This window comes from Callorhinchus milii, unplaced genomic scaffold (assembly GCF_018977255.1).
Source record: "Callorhinchus milii isolate IMCB2004 unplaced genomic scaffold, IMCB_Cmil_1.0 Scaffold25, whole genome shotgun sequence".
Lineage (NCBI taxonomy): Eukaryota > Metazoa > Chordata > Chondrichthyes > Chimaeriformes > Callorhinchidae > Callorhinchus > Callorhinchus milii.
This window is the reverse complement of record NW_024704766.1, coordinates 868,800-889,997: the sequence shown is the minus strand read 5'-3', so window position 1 is coordinate 889,997 and position 21,198 is coordinate 868,800. Positions and strand designations below refer to the sequence as shown.

General features: G+C 51.8%; 1 protein-coding gene across 1 annotated transcript; it reads right to left on the bottom strand.

Moving 5' to 3' along the window:
- Positions 1-1,934: 1,934 nt before the first annotated feature.
- pknox2 (pbx/knotted 1 homeobox 2) lies at positions 1,935-19,088 on the bottom strand. Its single transcript, XM_042343910.1, has 10 exons — positions 18,985-19,088; positions 16,547-16,683; positions 12,664-12,835; positions 10,125-10,313; positions 6,781-6,892; positions 5,821-5,918; positions 5,073-5,195; positions 3,636-3,712; positions 2,502-2,674; positions 1,935-2,284 (listed from the first exon to the last, which is right to left on the bottom strand). The coding sequence occupies exons 1-10, from the start codon at positions 19,069-19,071 to the stop codon at positions 2,040-2,042; spliced, it is 1,413 nt and encodes a 470-aa protein (XP_042199844.1). The 5' UTR covers positions 19,072-19,088; the 3' UTR covers positions 1,935-2,039.
- Positions 19,089-21,198: the final 2,110 nt, after the last annotated feature.

Genomic DNA, 21,198 nt, shown 5'->3' with positions numbered 1-21,198 from the left:
TTCCCGGAGACTCCCAAGACAATTTTGGAAGGTTGGCGATGCCAAAAGCCGGCTCACAGAACCCGCCAATCAACGAGCCCCAGAAATACATGTCCCCCGCCTCGCCCACCCCACCATCGGCAGTTGGGCCTTCAATCTCTCTGCCCCCACCCTTTGGAACTCCATCCCACGGTTCCTTCCCCTCGCCTCCTTCAAGGCCCATCCCGACACCTTCCTCTTCGGTCAGCCTCTTACCCCCACCCTCCCGGCCCTCCAACCCTCCTGATCGCAACCCCCAGATCGCAACCCCCAAGTAACTGTATGAGTACCATTGGCTTAATGTTTCAGGGAGATTTCTGAAAGCCAAACCAGGACTTTTACGAGAGTCAAAATTACTTCACGTCATTTCTACTAATACAATAAATGAGCCCTGTAAAGGTTTTCCCTGATGGCCACAGGCGGAGCTCACAGAAGGGAAAAGAAGGACAATGTTTTTTAAAAATGGACGTTCCCTTTTTTTCTTCTTTTACACAGATATATACAGTGTTCAACTCAAGCACTCGTGCCAACAAATATCTCATGGCGTCCCTAAGGAATCTGTAGTTTGACCTGTGTCCTCTGCTGGCTTGGACAGGGTAACATAGCAATGAGGCTTGGCTTGGGGGTGGGGGAGATGGAGAGAGGAGGGGACGATAACAGAGGTGGGGAGATAAAGAGAGAGAGAGAGAGAGAGGAAGTGAGAGGAAGGCCGAGAGAGGGGGAGAGAGTGAGGGCGACAGACAGAAAGGAGGGGAGACAGAGAGATGGAGAGGGGGCAAAAGGGATGGGAAAGAGAGGTGGGGCAGGAGAGAGAAGAGAGGGGGGAGAGAAGAGAGAGAAAAGCCCTTTTAAAAAAAAGCACTTGTAACAAAGTTAGACATTTCTCAGCGGATGTAAAACATTTAACACGTTGGTTATCTCCGCTCTTTTCGCCTCAATGCAAAACAAATCAGGCAGCACAAGTCTTCCCCGGTATTTGCCCCAAATGTGGTTGGAAACAGCCCAAAGCAGGTCCTGAAACAAACCTTTGCCGGGGGTCTGACATGTGCGGAAACCGGTCCCCGTTGTTGCTGAAGAGTCTCCAAACCAGACTGAGAATTCCATGCATCCCAACCCTCACGTGGAAATTGCCATATCTGGGCCAGGATTCACACTCTCTCCCTGGAGGGACGCATTCCCTGTTTACCAAATTCCGGAGAGTATTAGGCGCAGGTTAGCAAAGAGCCAAGGCTTGGGGGGGGAGCCCAGAGTGCGCGTGCGTTGGGCTAACGGCTGGAGTCTAACCAGATAAAACCACACATAGCTTGGCCATCGATATCGCTGTCTGGCAAGTTTACCCGCTGCCTCTGAGCTAGGACCACCCTATACCCAGTGACTGGTCTGCCCTCCCACCTACCCTTTCCCAAACGCGCTTATAACCCCAACTCCCACACGCACACCTATTGCCCCAAGACCTTTCAACCATGTTTTCAGTCACCTTTCCTCCTCCACTTTTCTCTCTTTCCAGTGGGACACGGGTGACAGTAAGTTAGGGTATAAATCATTGCAGTTACAACCTGGGGGTGTGAGCATGGGGGGTGGTGGGGGGGTTGGGGGGCTGTGGATCAAACAAACAGGCCAGAAGGTCCCCCTTCCCTCAATTCTCCCCCCACCATCCCCCTCGCCCTCACAGCCCAGATTCCCCGTGTCTCCTCGTGGTTGGGTGGGGGTTGGGGGAGAGGGGGGGCGGGAAATCACACAGTTGTCGGAACATGAACTGAGACATTGACAAGAACGTTCATTAAAATACAGGATAAAACCAGCACACGGAGAGATGGGGGGTCGGGGAAGGGGAGGATGTCGGGGGGAGGGAGGGGGGAAGAGACACACCAACGATTCCAAGGTGGAGGGGGGCGGGAGAGGGGTGGAGGGGGGGGCGACTGCTTCGTGAAGATTCTTTCGTCGATAATAATAAAAAAAGATCAGTTTATTGTGTACGTGGGTTGTTTTTTGCCGAGGCTCAGGCCGGGCGAGAGCCAGTTCTACCCCAACGTCTCGCTGTGGTTCAGCCCCAAGTCACTGACATTGGCGGTGGGCAGGTCCCCATTAGTGTCCTCCTCTTCCTCATCTTCCTCCTCCTCCTCCTCTTCTTCCTCCCCCATGTCCTCCTCCTCGTCCTCCTCGTCCGTCCCGTCCAGAGATCCATCCCCCCCGGGGCCGCTCATCATGGTCAGTGCGGCGCTGTCTGAGTGGGGGTGTAGGGGGTCCAGCGCCCCTCCCAGCGAACCTGCCCCGGTGGAGGAGGGGGGGGGGGGGGGGGAGAGTGGGGGGCAATATGTTAGAGATTTAGACAGTGTCTGGCGGGTGGGTGGGGGTGGACACATACACACACGCGGACAGACGGACAGACACAGACAAAAAGGTTGACAGACACACACAGACAAGTACACAGACACACACACAGACACACACAGATAAGTACACACACACAGACGCAGACTCACTGTCGGGGTTGGTGGGGTTGCCCGCTGGCTGGAGCACTCCGGCTGCGATGGAGTCCGGCCAGAATCGCTGTGTCGGCCGATGCTGTGACTTTATTTTCTTGGCTTTTGGGGCGGGGTCAGGGTTACTGGCGTCCAGCATCGGCTGCAGGATACGTCTCCGGGCGTTAATAAACCTGCGGAGACGGCGGGGAGTGAGAGAGAGCAATGTAACTCCTCAACCACGGACACGGTCAGCCCCCCCCCCACCAGCCCCCTCTCCCCCCACCCCCCCCCCCGCACCCCTTCCTCTCTCTCCGACACTTTTAAGCTCTCCGAAAAGTTGTTGTCGTTTCCGTTACATGGTCAGCAACAGCGACAGCTCGCATTTGCCTATAAAGCTCTTCACGCCAGGAGGACACGCCAGGACGCTGACACGACACGAGAGAGAGCGAGAGAGAGCGAGAGAGAGAGAGCGATGTGTCGTGAGAAAAGGTGATGCACGGAGGCGAACAGGAGGGCAGTGAAACTGAGGAACATCAGAAAATCACAGCCAGAGTCGCCCAAAGCAACAGGTCCTCTGGACCGGTCAGGATAATGGTCATTACAGGCGCTCTGCCACGAGGTGGCAGCAACAGCTCAGTAAATGTACGAGAGAGTGTGAGTGGGGGTGTGGGGGGGGGGGTAGGGGTCAGCCAGGTACCTGAGATATATTTTTGGTGTGCGCGCGAGTGTGAGAAAGAGAGAGAAAGAAAGAAAGGAGAGAGCGAGAGAGAGAAGAGAGGAAGCGAGCCAGTGCGAGAGTGTGCGAGAACTCCTCCGCTGGAATTCTCTCTTATCACTGGACTTATCTCCTCGTTCGTCTAAAGACCTTCCTTTCTGACCGCGCTTACGGTCACCTCCCCCACTCCCTCTCCTCTCCACCACCGCCACCACCCCCCCTCCCATCCCCGACCGGCTCGGGGTCAGACTCCGCCACTGTCGAGCACTCCGGGCGAAGTGGGGGGGGGCGGGTCTGTGCAAATGCAAGTTGTTGTTCTTCTTCAAATCTGCTGTGTCTGTGGGCTGTGTCTCGGGGTGGGTGGGTGGGTGGGCTTCCCTGGCCCATCTCGCAGCGCAGGGCCAAGGGGAGGGGAGGAGGCAGCACCAGGAACTCACCAGTTGTTGACCTGTAAGAGTGTGAGGTTTGTCTGTCCTGCAATCTGTCTCTTTTCATCCTCTGTTGGGTACGGATGCTGGAGACACAGAGAGAGAGACAGCGGGGGGGGAGGAATCACGCACGTGTTAATGCAACCGCACCAATGCAGTGTTTGACACAGCACCAACGCAACCCCCTTGCAAGGCATTGCCCTTATTCGCCAGGGCAATCTGCTGCCCGCTACCACACCCAATTCATCGCCCAACAGCGCAACACTGTGCCAGGCCTTGCCCTGCATTGGACTAATAATGATAATAATTAACAATGATAATAATTAATAATAATAAGCCCTGCATTCGATACAGCGCCCGATCACATCGTGGAGGCGTCTCAAAGCGCTTCACAGGATTCACCCGCAAAAATATACAGTCAATTCACTTTGCCCTGTATCCTGGGAAGCGCTTTGAGACACCTCAACAATGCGATCAGGCGCTGTATCAAACACAAGGATTATTACACACGATTATTATTCCCACTAAAGTGTCGCGACGGCGTGTGCTTTTTCGCAGGCGAGGGCTGAGATCAGTGTGTCGTGCACACGGAGGTGGGATGGGAGGCGGTTGGTGACGGTGGTGGTGGGAGTCTACGCTGGAGGTAGAGTTGTGTGAGGTGTAATCTCGGCCCCAGTGAGTTACACATTCTTTCCCACTAACTCACGGCCTGGGTCAGTGCCAGCGACTGCCGTTGGGCTGAGCTGCTTCCAACAGCTGCAGGCCGCGGGTCCAGCCCTTGGAAGCCACCCGCACCCCACCGCGCACCCCACCCCACCCCCCCCCGGAGATACGGGAATAACTCCAGTCGGGATCGGAGTGGGCGGTCCAATCATTTGGTCTCTCGATCCACGGCTGTTTGTGGGGACGCTGCTGTGCGCGATCGGCTGCCGCGTTTCGCCCACAAAAATATACACAGTCACTGTACTTTACAGTGTATCCTCTGAAGCGCTTTGAGACATCTTGAAGACGTGATCAGGCGCTGTGTCCAATGCCAGGATTATTATAAGTTAGTGAGACTGTGTGTGTTGAACTCACACAGATGCTGCGGGCGATGAACTCAAAGCCCTGACGTGTGGCCTGAACCTGATCAGTAGCTTCACTCTCTCTATAAAGACGGGCTCCTAGGAACAGAACGAGGCTGTTCAGCCCCTTGAGCCTGTTGCGCCGTTCCGTCAGATCACGGCTGATCTTTATATGGTGTGGGGGGGGACTCGTCGGCCGAGAGAGAGAGAGAGAGAGAAACTCCCCTTCTCTTTTCCAATAGTGCCCCGGGAGATCTGTAACGTCCACCTGAACGGGCAGACGGGACTCTGGTTGAACGTCTCATCCCAAAGACATCACCTCAGACAATGCAGCGCTCCCCGAGCTCTGCCCCAGCGCGTCAGCCTGGACCACGTGACTTACCACAAGGTGTTGGAAGAGCCAGGAACGCATGATGTTGGTGGCGTGTTTGGGCAGCACACCACGCTTGCTTTTCGATTTCTTGTCATCCACGTCCTGCAGCAGAGACGTCAACTCCAGGTTCACCTTTACGGAGGAAGAGAAACCGAGGACGGGGTTAGTGGCTTGGGCTCGGACACACGCACACACAGACCACACCACTGCCTCCCCACTCCCCCACCTCCACCCCTACACCACAGTAGCAAGACCCTCGGTCAATGAGGATCACCCTCTGGGCTTAACTCACTCTTACCCTGAACTCAGTCCCAATCCTACTCACCTCAGTCAGGAGAGCATTGGGCGCAGGTTGGCGAGAGCCAAGGCTTGGGGTTGGGGGGGAGTGAGGGGGAGCCCAGAGTGTGTGTTGGGGTAACTGCTGGAGTCTAACCGGCTAAAACCACATAACCCCATTGAGAACCCCTTCTGGCAAGCTTTCCCGCTGCTTGTCCAGCGAGGACCGCCCTACCCTGTTTGGCCTTTGGCTTGTAGGGTTAACGGGAGCCGAGTGGGAAGGATTCCTGCCCCCAGTGACCGGCCAACGGTCCTGTTAACAGGAATGGAGTAATAGTTCCCTCCGCGACTGGGTACGGAATCCCATTGGGATACAACTCCAGGTTTGGAGCCTGACCTCCGCTCGCTCTCTCTCTCTCTCGCTCTCTCTCTCTCTCTCGCTCTCTCTCTCTCTCGCTCTCTCTCTCTCGCTCTCTCTCACCTGCGCATTCTGAATCTGTATTGTACCCTGTGAAATGGCCTGAGTCACCACATGACCCTGTGAGGTTACCATAGTTACTGGTTGGTATATTGTTCCACCTGCGAAGAAATACAACAGAAAAGATCATTGAGAATCCGGGGGAAATTCTCTTTTCAGAAGCTCCGCACACCCATCCCTTGGGCCTCTCCCCCACCGACCTCAAACCACGATGGGCAAAACTTCGACAACAGTGAAAGTGCTGTGGTATGTAGCCGCCTTTCACGACAAAGGAGAATAATAATAATAATAATAATAATAATACTCGCATTTGTTATAGCGCCTCATCACGTCTTCGAGACGTCGCAAAGCGCTTCACAGGATACACTGTCAAGTGAGTTAACTGTATATTTCGTGGGTGAAACGCGGCAGCCGACTGCGCACAGCAGCGTCCCCCACAAACAGCCGTGGATTCAGGGACCAAATTATTATTTATTTGTTTTTTTACTCCCAGAAAAGCCATCCGCCAGTCGGCTAACAACCGGGTTCCTATTTACTGCTGGTAAACAGAGACGTGTGTGTGCGTGTGTGTGTGTGTGTATGTGTGTGTGTGTGTGTGTGTATGTGTGTGTGCGTGTGTGTGGAGTAAGGAAACCTGCCCAACGTTCCGCTCTGCCCCAGGAATCGAACCCGGGTCCTCTCGCACGCGAGAGGCGAGCCCTCTGTTTGCTCGGGCGGTTTTGGAACGGACGTGAAACAAAACGGGGCAAGCTGCGTGGTTTTAGCCGGTCACACTCCAGCAGGCACCCCCAACGCACACTCTGGGCTCCCCCCCCCCCCACACACCACCAAGTCTTGGCTCTTGCCAAACCTGCGCCCAATACTCTTCGGAATAACAGCGAGTTGCCAGAGACCAGAGACCGGGGAAGCGAGAGGTCGAGAGATGGGAGAGAAACAATTGAAACGCGTCCCCCACAGCCTTACCTGTCACCACCTGTGTGGCCATGGCAGTGTTTCCCGGCTGCAGGGCCGATGTGGGCAACACAATGCCCTGTGAGTTCATGGTGTTGGTGACTGTCAGGGACGTCGGGGAGTTCTACACGAGGAAACCACAAGGTCACGGTCAGGTTGTGCACAACTCGCGCTCACTCACTCACTCGCTCACTCACACACTCACTCACACACACACATACCTATTCACACTCCCACTCGCTCAAACACTCACTCACACACACTCACTCGTTTACTGTAAAGTGGAGTGACTGTGTATTTTGTTTGCAAGGGCGGCAGCCCGATTTGCGCACCTCAGTGTCCCACAAACAGCCGTGGAGCGAGCGACCAATTTTATCTGGGGGGTTGTCAGCCAGGGCACCGAGAGAGAGAGAGAGAGAGAGACAAACTCCCCTCTCTTTTCGAATAGCGCCGCGAGATCTTTAAATCCCACCAGAACAGGCGGACGGGACCTCGGTCCTAACGTCTTATCCGAAGTGCAGGAAAAATAAAATTCAAAGCAATTCGATGACAGTAAGAATCCGCCTGGGTCTCGTACATTTTATTAGGAAAAAAAATTCTCGCTTTGGTTCCAATTTAAATGAGAACACGAGAGAGTCTCTCTCTCTCTCTCTGCCCCTCTCGCTCTTTCTCGCACCAGCCCCTCGGCTCTCATCAGATCGCTTTAAACCGTCACAGGAGAAACACAGTTAAGAGGATTGATTTTATTATCCCGCAGACGGGCAGCAGTTCAGAGCCTGGGGTTCCAGCGGCTGGCGCTGAGCCAGGGAGGGAGCGCGGAGTGAGAGCGCGATGGAGACTGTGCCCTCCTCCAGGTGCAGATTAACCCGATGTGTAGACACAGCGTTAACTGATGTGGTTTCTATCAACTGTGTCCGAGGGAAACTGACCCCTCCACCACACACCCTTCCCCACCACCACCACCACCACATATCCTTCCCCACCACCCCACTGCCCTCTCCTCTCTCACAAGCTTGGTCACTGTGTGTGGGACACCGCCGTGCGCAATTGGCTGCCGCGTTTCGCCCACAAAATATACAGTCACGAGACTTTACGGTATAATCCTGTGCGGGGCTTTTTGAGCTATTCTCCCCGGGCGTGGCAAGGCGCTGCATCAAAGGCAAAGATTATTATCATCATTATTTACTGAGAGAGAAAGGGAGCGTTTTAGCATCTAACAGTTGCGTTCTCTGACTGGGGTCTGTGAGCGGAGAGAGAGAGAGAGAGAGAGAGAGACACACACACAGATCCCAAGAACTGAAATCAATACGCAAAAGATTAAAAAAAAACACTCGTTTCCTAACAAGAATAAAAACACACTCCGATTATCTCCGACACTCGGCAAATTTGCTTGCGGGCAAAGTTTTCACTTTCTCTCTCTCTCTCTCACACACACACTCTCTCTCTCTCTATCTCTCTACGCCTCGCTCTTTCCCGCACACTCCAAGCCCTTTGGACTCCAGCCTTCTGTCTTAAGCGATTAATATAATCCTCATTAATTCTGCCCAATGGGTTCTAATTAGATTGCTTTTTTCCCACCCCCAAAAAAATCAGAATGCGTGTGAGCGTGTACGTATCTATGTATGTATGTACGTACGTACGCTTGTGTGAATGCGCGTGTATGTGCATATATGTGCGCGCGTGTGTGTGTGTGTTGTGGGGGTGGTGTGGGGGGGGTTGGGTGCGGGCAGTGGGGAGGGGATGAGTACACACACAAAAAAAAAACACGCGCAGACACACAAGCGGAATCAGCCACGGGCTATATTTGCATCTCATTAACCTCCTGCTTATTATTTCAGAAAATTTGCTGATAAAAAATGTGCATCTCAATTTGCTGGGTCTGGAAGCTTGATCACCGCCTATCCCAGCATCTCTCCCATCACCTCGTCTGTGAGCCGTTGCCACGGGAACCCGCAATAATAGGAACTAATAAATTACAAAGTAGACGCCCGGCTCGCAATTATCGAGCCCCCTTATATGCAGATTCGCTGCTAATTTATCTCACGAGGCAACGCTCCACTGCCGTAGATAGAGAGAGAGGGAGAGGGAGAGGGAGAGAGAGAGAGAGAGATACTGCGGGTTTGAAGAGTGAGAGAGAGAGAGAGAGAGAGAGAGAGGGAGAGATGGAGAAAAATAACACATCGAGTAATTCAGAAAGAGGTATGAGGATAGAGAGAGGCAGAGCGTCCAAACTGTTCCCACTCATTCCCACTGGATGTCGTTCCAGTGGAGTTTTAAGCCTTCCCCTTGTTTATAACTTCACTCCCGGCGAGGGAGGGAGGGAGGGAGGGCGAGAGAGAGAGGGAGAGGGGGAGGGAGGGAGGGAGCGAGACAGAGGAAGAGATGGAGAAAAGGTTGGTGAGAACAGAGGGAGAAAGGAAATAATAACAATAATCCTTGATGCAGCGCCTTATCACGTCGTTGAGACGTCTCAAAGCGCTTCACTGTAAGGTGTATTTTGCGGGCGAGGGAGGGAGGGAGGGAGGGAGGTGGAGGGAGAGTGATGCTGACTCCCACATACCCTCCAGCCACAGCTACAGCCACCTTCCCCCCCCCCCCCCCCCCACACACACACACACACACACACACACACCGAGGAGCAGCAGCAATAAAACCCAATAAATTAATCACTAAAAACAAAGAGCCTGATCCCGTCGTGTTTAACATGATAATCCTGATCCCGGCCCAAACCGTCCCCAGTGATTCCTGCTCTCGGCCCCAATCCCATCAGCGAAGACTACAACCTCACACTCCCCCCCCACGGCACTCCTGCGTTTACACCCCCCCCTACCCCCACATCACCTCATTTGTAGTCATTTTATTCTACCCAGAGAGTTGTTACGGTTTGGAACGCAATGCCTGACAGGGCGGTGGAAGCCGATATAATAATAATAATAATCCTGGCATTTGATCCAGCGCCTCGTCACGTCTTCGAGACGTCTCAAAGCGCTTCACAGAATATACCAGCTTTCAAAAGGGAATTGGATAGGTACTTGAAAAGGAAACATTTGCAGGGCTGTGGGGGTTAAGAACGGGGGGGTAAACAAAGGCATTTGTGTGGAGTGAGGAAACTTCCTAAGGTTTCATCCTGCCTGGGAATCGAACCCAGGTCCCTCTCGCTTGTGAGGCTCTAACCAATAGAGAGTGACATTAGAGAAAGTGCCTCGTGTGGGTAAATCACGAGGGCAGCCTCGATGGATCGAATGGCTTGCTTGGGAGCTGTAGACCCGTTGAAACCCGCTCTGGGATGCTACCCTGAGTGAGAGGTGCTATATAAACACAAGTCGTCGTTGTTGTTGTTCTGTCGGGGCCCCTACCTGTGAGGGGAGGTTGTGGGACACGGGCGTTGGGGAGTACGGACCTCCCAGGTCGTTCCGCAAGAGGTTGTCACTGTGCATCTTGGTTTTCAGACACGTGATGTAACGGTTACAGAAGTCCTTACACAGCTCGTTCACCTTCTCCAGCTCCAGCAGGTGAATCCGCAACACCTGAATCGCTTTCACCATCTGTAATGTAGACCACGATAAGATGCTACAATAATAACCCTGGCATTTGACACAGCGCCCCATCACGTCTTCGAGACGTCTCAAAGCGCTTCACATATTATACTGTGAAGTGAATTGACTGTGTATTTTGTGGGCAAAACGCAGCAGCCAATCGTGCACAGGAGTGTCCCCACAAACAGTCGTGGATTGAGTGACCGTATTTTGTTTTAAGAGATTATTACCCCCAGAAAGTTATCCGCCAATCTACTAACAACCAGGTCCCTACTTACTGCTAGGAAACAGTTTACCAGCGTTTACGTGTGGAGTAAGGAAACTTGCCTCAGGTTTCGCCCTGTCCGGGAATCGAACCCAGGTCCTCTCGCTTGCGAGGTGCTAACCGCTACTCTACGGGACTCCCCAACACTTTGGTTTCAAACTAGACTATGTGAGCTCAAATTAGGGGTACCGTGTGTGTGTGGAACTTGAACCCACAACCCTTTGGCCAGGAGGTGAGAACGCCACCAACAAAACCAGGCGGGTTAGTGCAAGAGACCTTGTGGTCGAACTTGCACCCAGTTCTATCAGATCGAAGCAAAACTTGGGTCATGGCGGGCAGATGGTTCCCTAAGTTGATGGCAATGTCTAAAGACACTGACAAGGACGTGTGTGTGTGTGTGTGCGTGTGTGTGTGGAATGAGGAAATGATAATAAATCTGCCAATTATTGAGGATCATTGGCTCGGATCTTCTCATTTGCGGGCGAGGCTGCAGTATATCTGTCCTAATACAGAGCTGCTGTCAGATATAAAGAGTGAGCAGGTCATAAAAAATACAGATGCAAAATTAATTGACTGCACAGCACTTTCTGCCTGATTTAGCGGATAATGAGAAGTGCTGACCTTTCCTAATTACTCTGGTACATACAGGCCTGCAGAAAGCTCAGCAATTATAAAATATGACAGGCCGTTCACAACACTCTGGCTGTACTCTTCCCCACCTTCCCCCCACCCCGCCCCCACTTCACCCCCCCCCCACCCCACCCCATCCACCCCCACCCTCACCGCCTAAACCCGGCCCATGAACTCCCGCTCCGGGCTCCCTCCAGCCCGGCCCCATGATCCCATCGCCCCCATCCCCTCCCGGCTCCACTGGCTCCCCATCTCTCAGAGGATCGAGTTCAAGATCCTCGTTCTCACTTTCAAAGCCCTCCATGGCTTTGTTCTTCCCCTACCTCTGTGATCTGCTAGCCCCATATCAACCTGCCCCTTCCCTCCGCTCAACGGGCTCCGACCTGCTCCACGTCCCCCTCCCATCGGTAGTTGGGCCTTCAGCTTCTCTGCCCCCCCATCCTCTGATAATCCATCCCACAATCCCTTTGCCTCGCTCCCTCCATTTCCTCCTTCAAGGCCCGTCTCGAGACCTTCCTCTTCGACCGCGCCTTCGACCACTCTCCTGCCCCAACCCTCCCTGCCCTCCACCCCTCCTGATCCCAACCCCCAGCTCGGGTCCAAATCCCTCACTGTCCAGCGACAGATAAACACACACACAAACACACGTCCCCACACACACACCATGTGTAATAATAATAATCCTCGCATTTGATACAGGGTTGAGCCGTCTCAAAGCGCTTCACAAAATATACAGTAAAGTGGGCGTCACTGTGTATTTTGTGGCCGAAACGTGTAGTCGTGTGTGTCTGAGAAACACGAGTGTCTGAACCGTGGACAGTGTTCAGTGCTTTTCCTTCTCAGTTCCTCACCCAACGGTCCAATAGATAACGAACATCGCAAATCCCAGAACATCGTAACTTGCAATACATCGTAACTTCCACAGCATCTTAACTGCCCACCTCATAGTTCCCCCCACCCCACCCCTCCCACTGCTCCCCCCCCACCACCGCCACAACATCACAGCTCCCTAGAACTTTGCTGTGTTCCAGATTAATAACAGCAATCAGAGAGAAGGGTCGTTAATGGTGTCGTGTTTCCACTGAGAGAGAAACCACAAGACCATTTGTAATGGAACATCTAGTTATAGTGATTAATTTTGGCGATTAAAAAAGTATTAGAGGACCCGTGACCCACTAAAAGAGAATATTTTACTGCCTATTACATTCGCACTTAGCTCCTCATTTACATGGGAAATACGTTTGAAGGTAGGGGGGGAGGGAGGGGAGAGAGGGAGGGGGTAGGGAGGGGGTGAGGGTGGGGGGAGAGGGAAGGGAGAGAGGGAGGGGGGAGGGAGAAGGTAGGGAAGGGGGAAAGGGAGTGGGGAGAGGGAGGAAGGGAGGGGGAAGAGGGAAGGGGGAAGGAGGGGTAGAGTGAGGGGGNAGAGGGGGAAAAGCCATCAAGGTCCAAAGAGAAGGAACGCACCAGGTTGTCAATCTCTGGGTCATCACTGAAGAAGGGTTTGTGCTCCTGTTCCTGCTGATGGACAAAGTTCTCGATGTCCACGTCAAAACTGGCCGAGGTGACGCACTCCGAGCCCTGTGTGGACTGCTCGCACTTCTCAAACAGCAAGGCCAGCAGCGGGAAGAGAGGGTGTCTGCGGGGGGGAAGGGGAATGGGTGGGGAAACAGTGGGGAGGGAGGTGGGGGAAGAGAGGAGTGGGGCGAGAGAGCGGGGAGAAAGGTGGAGGAAGAAGAATCAGAGATGGAGACAAGTCAACCTCGTGCGTCTTTAAATTGAATTGAAACCCGAGTGAGGACGTTCAGGCAGTTGATCGGGATTATCGCTGGGAACGGGCAATGGAAAACGGAGCAGGTGGACACATGTATAATAAACTGTCCCAATATCCAACTGGGTCCAGCCTGAGACAGTAACTGCGCACAAACAGTCGTGGCTTGAGCGACCCAATTATTATATTTTTTGCGGGGTTTGTTACTCCCGGAAAAGCGATCCGCCAATCGACTAACAACCGGGCTCCTACTTACTGCTTGTAAACAGAGGCGTGTGCGTGGAGTGAGGAAACTTGCCTAAGGTTTCGCCCTGACCGGGAATCGAACCTGGGTTCTCTCGCTTGCGAGGCGAGTGCTCTAACCCCTGAGTTGCAAGAGTCGATTTAACATCTAATCTGAAGGATCGAGTATTATTATTATTATTACGTATTACTCCTGAAACCTTCCAAGTTCACAAGCTAACAATCCCTCCCTGTGTCACACATTCCTCGCTCTGCTCCATCCAACCTCTTGTCTCCCAAAGCCAAGTGTGGAGGCAGAGAGCAGCTGGCCTGTGGCCAGTGAGATATTGACCTGATTAGAGCGACAAGGTAGCTGAATATTCCTTGCATTTGTCACAGCAGTTTGTCATGTTGAAACATGCGAAGCTCTTCACCCGATGAATGACTTTGAAGTGTCGCCACTTTTAGACAGACAAACGCGGCAGTTAATCTGCACCAGAATCGTGGCATAGACGGGCAATGAGATAAATGCCCAATTAATCTCTCTTGTGATGAATTGGAGCGGGGCAGGACTGTTCAGCAGAGGATGGGGAGAGCCACTCTGCTCTTCCAAACAGTCTGTGGGACGCTGAATAGTTTCTCTCCTGGGGTGTCAGTCTAAAGTAGGTGGGGGCTCAAACCTCAACCGTCTGAGCCAGTGGTAAGAGTGCGACTGACTGAAGGCTGTAGGTAACATTTTCTATACTAACTGCATCTCCCCGTAAAATGCTCAGGAAAAGAGTTTAATTTTATATTTACTTTCTTTATTAAAATCTTTTGAGCATTTGCTCCAGTGACATGAATGAGAGCGAAGGTGTTTGTGTGCGCGTGTGTGTATCTATACGTGTGTATGATTATGTATGTGTTTGTATGTGCGTGTGTGTTTGCGTGTGCCTGTTTATGAATGAGTGTATTTGTGATTGTGTGTTGTGTTTTCACGTGATTATGTGTACAACAATAATAATCCTCGCATTTGACACAGCGCCTTACCAAGTCTTTAAGACGTCTCAAAGCGCTTCACAGGATACACTGTAAAGTGAACTGATGTGTATTTTGGGCACAGCAGCGTCCCACAAACAGTGGTGGATTGAGTGACCAAATTATTAGTGGTAGTCTTTGTTTAAGGGATTATTACCCCCGGAAAGCGATCTGCCAATCAACCAACAACCGGGTTCCTACTTACTCCGAGGTAAACAGAGGCAGGTGGAGTAAGGAAAGTCGCCTAAGGTTTCGCCCCGGTCTTACCCGGGAATCGAACCCGGCTCCTCTCGCTTGCAAGGCGAGAGCTCTAACCGCTAAGTTACCCGCTCAGGACTCCAGAAGGATTTGAGGAGCGCGAGGGGGAGAAGATCCGAAGAGAAAAACAAAGAAAAAATAAAAGATGATGAGATTCTGTCTTTCCTGGTTCCCACAATGTGCACAAGGCAAACACCCAACAAACGAACGATGTCTGCAAAATTACAATCGCTCCGTCTGATCCCACTTTAATACATTCCCGGGGAAAATCTTCCCTGGGGAATCAGCACGGAGTTATGAATGGTAAATTCCAGATAGTATTATAGCGTTATGAAATTCCGCACCTTATGAACCCTTCCACTGTCAACAAATGTCTCCTGCCATTTAACAACCCCCCGATCAATTACAGCCGCTCAGCTCGGCTGGAACCGGCTCAATATGAGGCCAGCAAATTACTTAGAATTAATAAGGCAGTCAAATACCAGGCACATCTCTCCCAGGTCTGACCTCATCTCCTCTCCCCTCCCCACACGCACAAACACACACACAAACACACACACACAGCTTTTTTATGAAGTGCGTTGGAACCAGCCCAGGTCAGGACTTGAGGGAGGGAGAGAGTGAGGAGGGAGGGAGTGGGGGAGGGAGGGGTGGGGGTGGGTGGGGGGGTGTGTGGAGGAAAGAGGGGAATTAAAAAATGTCACATCGCCCAGTATTCGCTCAAGCGAGGGCTCAACTCGAGTCTCACTCCAGCTTCCCCCCAGCAGCCGAACACAAAACACACCACAAATTGCGTTGACATTTACTGTAAACCGGGAGGTCATAACTGTGCTCAGCTAATGAAAAAAAACAGGGGACTTGACACTGGCTAAAAAAAAAATGCAAATTAATTTGCGCAATGGGCTAATCCAGCACATTCGGCAGCGCCGGGTTTAACAAGTCGGACACTGAATGAATAATTTCGATAATCCTTTCAAGATTGTGTTTCCCAACGTTAATCCCAGCACAGCCCCCAACACAAGCGGTTTGTGTTGCCATTTCACAAGTAGTGGCGGTTGACTCAATTAAAGGAGGCTTTGCCCTTCCCCAGAATCCCGCTCCGTGCCTCACTGTCTGAAAAGTGTAGTTCCGCCTACAAATACACAGTCACTACACCTCCAAGCAGAACTCAAGACTCTCTCTCTCTTCTCCTCTCCCCCTAATCCATGCAGCAGCAGCAGCAGCAGCAGGGGGCGGATGGGATTTTATCCAGAAATGTGGCAGCCAATTTGCCCACAGCGATGTCCCCCAAACAGCCGTGGAGTGAGCGACCAATTTTATTTGGGGGACTCTTGGCCAGGACACCGGGAGAGAGAGAGAGAAACGTTTCCAATAGCCCCGCGGGATCTTTAACATCCACCTGAACAGGCAGACGGGACCTGGGTTTAACATCTCATCGAAGGACGGCATCGAATGCAAGGATTATTATTATTACAATCAGAAGTTATACACTGGTCCCAAACTATTTCGCTGCGTTGACTGGCTTCAGACTTTGTGAAAGAAGCGACTTTATACAGTGTATTTTTTAATAGTCACTTCCACTGAGGGGTTTATCTAAAAATGACTGCACTGACTTCAAAGATAGAACACGGGGCGTCTAAATATAGCCGCTCACACTTCACACACCAGGCAACCTTGGTGCACAGAAACATAAATATATTCCCCAGGACGATAAGACGACTGGCAGTCTGCTCCTGAAATAAAACCATTACTAGGCTGACAGCAATTCAGAATTCTCTCTCTCTCTCTCTCTCTCTCTCCACTAGGCTTTCAAGCAGATCTCAGTCTCTCTCTCTCATTCTCTCTTCCCCCCCACCACCCCGCTCTTCAGGGTATTGATTAGCTCTGCTGATCGCTCTGCTCCCAGTCTCTACGGGCGCTTTGGGCTGCAGCCCATGACCTGACCAACCCCATCCTCCCCCAAATGCCCCGACTCCTTCTCCTTCTCCCCACCCTTCGTTACTCCCCAAGCGCTTTGGGACACTGCCTTGCATGAGGTGAGAGGCGCTGTGTCAATGCGAGTTGTTGTTGTTGTTGAGTTACCTGTACACTGCTCTCTTGTCAGACTCCAGCTGGGCCTGTGGGTCGAGGGGGACGTTGGGGACAGGGGTAGCAGCGGCTGATGATGTTGGGAGGTGCCCGGGTTGGGTCTTGGATGGCTGTTGAGGAGTGGCAGTCATCTGTGGATGGAAAAAGATCCCCGTCATTATGTCCCGCTGACAGAGCCCAACCTCCAACAGTCTCCAATATCCTCTGTCTTGTGCGTCGTTCTGTCCCAGGGAGTTTACTCAGTAAGGAGTTGCCATGTCGGGTTTACTGTGCACCAGGCTCAGAACTTTTAGCGTAGCTCAGTGGTTAGCGCAGTGGTCTAGCAAGCGAGATGTCCTGGGTTCGATTCCGGGGCAGGACGGCGCGAAACCTTAGGCAAGTTTCCTTACTCCACACACACACGCACACGCCTCTGTTTACCTAGCAGCAATTAGGAACCCGGTTGTTAGTCGATTGGTGGATCGTTTTCCAGGGACAGTAAACAAACAAACAAACAAATGAACGAACGAACGAACGAATGAATAATTTGGTCACTCATTCCCTGACTACTGTGCGTAATTGTTACCGCCGCGTTTCACCCACAAAAATACAGTCACTCCACTTTACAGTGTGTCCTGTGAAGCGTTCTGAGGCGTCGCGAAGACGTGATAAGGCGCCGTATCAAATGAGAGGACTATTATTATTATGGGGGGGGGGGAGGTGTCGGGGAGGAAACGGCGACAAACTGAGCAAAAAAATTAGAAACTCCAAAATGTTATCAATTCGTTTTTATCTTTGCCTCTAAAACCCACCCCATCACAGGCTCGATCCCAGCGACATCTAAAGATTTTATACATGACAGAACAAAGCGGCGGAGATTAAGGGGCTGAAGTGGAGCTCAAATAGGCATGAAATCCTCACATTAAGTGTTTAAACCCGCTCTTGCCTCACAATATTCCCTCTTAATCCTATTACATGCTCTGCACCCTGTGAGCATTTAACATAAGGAGCTAAATGGGCTCCAATTTATTTGCTGCCACCTACACAACGCCGGGCGCTAGGAGTGGGGGCAGTGAGCACAGCCACTGAACAGGAGACAACCAGCTCCCATCACCGGCTCTCACGTTCATTCCCGCCGTAACAACGACAACAATCCACGCACTTGACACAGTTCCTTTCACTTCGAGAGGACGTCTCAAAGCCCTCCATGGTACTTCACTGCAGAGTGTAGCCTCGGACCCTTCCCCAGCCTCTCGGACCTCTTTATTTTGTGGGTGAAGTTCGGCAGCCAATTTTCACACAGCAATGTCCCCCAAAACAGCCATGGATGGAGCGAGTGACCAATTTTATTTTATTTGGAGGATTTGTTGGCCAGGACACCGGGAGAGAGAGAGAGAGAGAGAGAGAGAGAGAGAGACAGAGAGAGAGAGAATAGCGCCACAGGACAATGCAACACACCCAGAACGGGGCGCTGTGTAAATGCACGTTGTTGTTGTTGCTGTTGTATTAGGGTCTGACTGCCCCACAGCCTCTTCCCACACCGTGTGCGGGTCTGACATGTGCGGAAACCCATTCACCGTGTTTAAGAGTCTCCAAATCCAAGCAGAGAATTCCACGCATCCCAACTACACGTGGAAACCCCAGAGATAGATTGTTGAATGAAATGCACTCTCTCTCTCTCTCTCTCCCTGGACGGGCGCATCCTGCTTAACTAATTCCGGAAATGGCATGAGGAGTGAGGGGGGGGGTGGTCGCGAAGACTGTAAAGCTGCTCTCTCCACTGCCCTCCCCCCTCAAACCCCCCGCTTCCTCAGGATATTCCTCGCAGGACTCCAGCCTCAAACCTGTTTTATTAGCCAGTCTGTCAGCCTCTCCGGGGAGTGAGGAGGATGAGGCAGTTTTTCCCTATCATCACCAGCTCCTTCAAACGCCATAAATTCTTAAACCCCGGTTTCAGTGTGAATTAAATTGGACTCTTCACACTTAACTAACCCCATTCTACATTCCTTTGTACTCCCGGCTCTTACATCTCCACAGGGTTCATTTCATTCTTCTCCGTCGCACCCACACCAGATATCAGGGTTTCTGCTCACTCACACACACACCCCCACCCACCCCAGAGATCTCGGTGGCTTGGCTGGGGCTGGAGTTGGGGTCAAACTTTCGCTTTGGCTGCTTGTTATAAATCGTTTAGCCTTAAAGCCTCGCGGACCGAATAATACGTGCGAAGAACAAAGAGACTTAGGTTAAGTCATTGTGGTATTCCCTCCCCCCCTCCCCCTCCCTACCCCTCCTTCCCCATCTTCAGATCGCACCTGAAGACCTTCCTCTTCAACTGTGCCTATGGTCACCTCCCACCGTCCCCCGGCTCCTCCTCTGTCAAGCGCTCTGGGACGCTATCCTGGGTGAGGGGCGCTGTGTAACCCTATTAGGGTCTGAGTGGCGTTGCCTACCTGTTGGCTCTCTTGGTAGGAAGGAGGGGGCACGTTCTGAGATGCCATTATGGTCAGTGAGGGTGGAGGGGACGCATGTTGCATCATGGGATTGCTTCACATCTAGAACCTGAGGAGACAACACACAGACAAACAGACGGGACGTTACTCACAGCGCCTTATAGTGTCCGACACACAGCGACACACAGCCTCTCCCCCACAGCCTCTCCCCACAGCCTCTCCCCCACCCCCACACACACAGGAACCCAGTTATTAGTTGATTTGCAGATCACTTTCCAGGGGTAATAATCCCGTCCAAAAAAATTGGTCACTCAATCCACGGCTGTTTGTGGGATGTTACCCAGTATGATTGGCTGCCGGCTTCGCCCACAAAATACACAATTCACTCTACATTATATCCTGTGAAGCGCTTTGAGACGTCTCGACGACATGATATCCAATGCAAGGATTATTATTGTTATGATGATGATCTCAAACCGAGCGAGGGTGGGCAATCTGTCACTGCGCCCCTGGCACGAGACCACCCAGGGTCTGTTTATTATTCCACAAACTGCGTGAATGACTCCACGAGTCTCTTTTCCTGCCTGAAAGCTACACAAAGCGGGGACGGTAGGAAATGGGTAAAGCAGGGTATTAAATATCTTAAATAAGCGAGCCGCTGGGCCTATTGACAAGGTCCCCTTTTCCACTGAATCTACCATGTAGGGTAGCTACTTCCCCTCCTGGTTTCTAATTTCCTGTTGGGAAAACATCACAGAGGATTAACAGTGTGCTCGGTCCCTATGGCAACCTGAGTATTTTTATCAGGCATGTGTCACGAGGGACAGGACAGGACGGGATGGGACGGGAGTAAAGCAAAGCTGCCCATCTTGTGGCAAACTTAATAATAATAATAATAATAATCCTTGCATTTGATGTGGCACATTATCGCATCTTCGAGACGTCTCAAGATGTGTTGCGAGGCGAGCGTTCCCACCGCCATGCCTGGCTGCCGCGTTTCGCCCACAAAATACACCGTCGCTCCACTTTACCGTATATCCTGTGAAGAGCGTTGAGACGTCTCGAAGACGTGATAAGGCGCAGTATCAAATAAGAGGATTGCAATTATTACGACGACGACTGTCGCTATTATTATTATTATTATTAACCGGCCACACAAGGAGGTGCTCTGCGTCGGCCCTCGACGAATTGCGTCCGGCGGTTTTCCCGGTTTGGGAATTTCTCGATCGCTCGTGTTTTTGTGAGGACAAGACCTTAATTTAACAGGACCTCCGACAATCCAGCACACAGACACACACACACAGACACACACGCACCAGCTCCCACTCACCCAGACCAGCCAGCAACGTTGCACTGAAATTGAGCCCAGACTGAGCTCAAGCACACAACCTTCTGACATCGAGGCGAGAACGTTTCCAACTGAGCCAAGGCAGCACAAAAGGAGAGTGTCCGGGATAAAAAAAAGGTATTTCAAGGAGCTGAGCTGACAGATTATGTCAGTTGCAGTCACGGATGAAGGATCCATTAGTTAGTTTTAAACTAAACCAAACCAAGCTAAACTAGCACTCACGTTTCCAACTAACGGAGAGAGTAGCAAGTGAGACTCGGGAGGAGAGAGAGAGAGAGGGGAGAGGGGGAGAGAGAGAGAAAGTGAGGCAAATCACTGACCTCAAAGTTGTTTACTGAAGAAAATACATTTCAGTAGGGAGTGAATAGGCAAAACTGAGCAGAAACTTTAATAGTTTTGCATCCGTTGTTGCACCATTTCATGTCGTAAGCGTCATTATGTCTCAAAGCACTTCACAGAGTTTTCCTAGAAAGTGACTGTATTTGTCGGCAAATATGGGCAGCCAATGTGCACACAGCAACATCCCACAAACCGCCACAAAACAAATGACCAATTTTATTTGGGGCGGGAGGTGGGGGGATTGTTGACCAGAACACAGGGAGAGAGAAGAAACTTCTTTCTCTTTTCAAGTCACGCCACGGGATCTTCAACAGCCACCTGGACAGACAGACAGACAGACAGACAGACAGACAGACAGACAGACAGACGGACGGACGGACGGACGGACGGACAGACGGACGGACGGACAGGTTCATGTCTCTGACTAACCAGCATTGCTAATTGCAATGTCCAGCCGAGACTACGAACTCCACTAAGCGGAGATCTGTGAGGGATATTACAGAATTGTTGGCTCCACTGTCTCAACT

Excerpts from the sequence above, each read along its gene's own strand:
- pknox2 (XM_042343910.1), bottom strand. The coding sequence starts at position 19,071 with ATGATGCAACATGCGTCCCCTCCACCCTCACTGACCATAATGGCATCT. Across the intron at positions 10,314-12,663 it reads ACCCAGAGATTGACAACCTG|ATGGTGAAAGCGATTCAGGT; the intron begins GTGCGTTCCTTC and ends TCTACATTACAG. Across the intron at positions 5,919-6,780 it reads GGCCACACAGGTGGTGACAG|GTGGAACAATATACCAACCA; the intron begins GTAAGGCTGTGG and ends ATTTCTTCGCAG.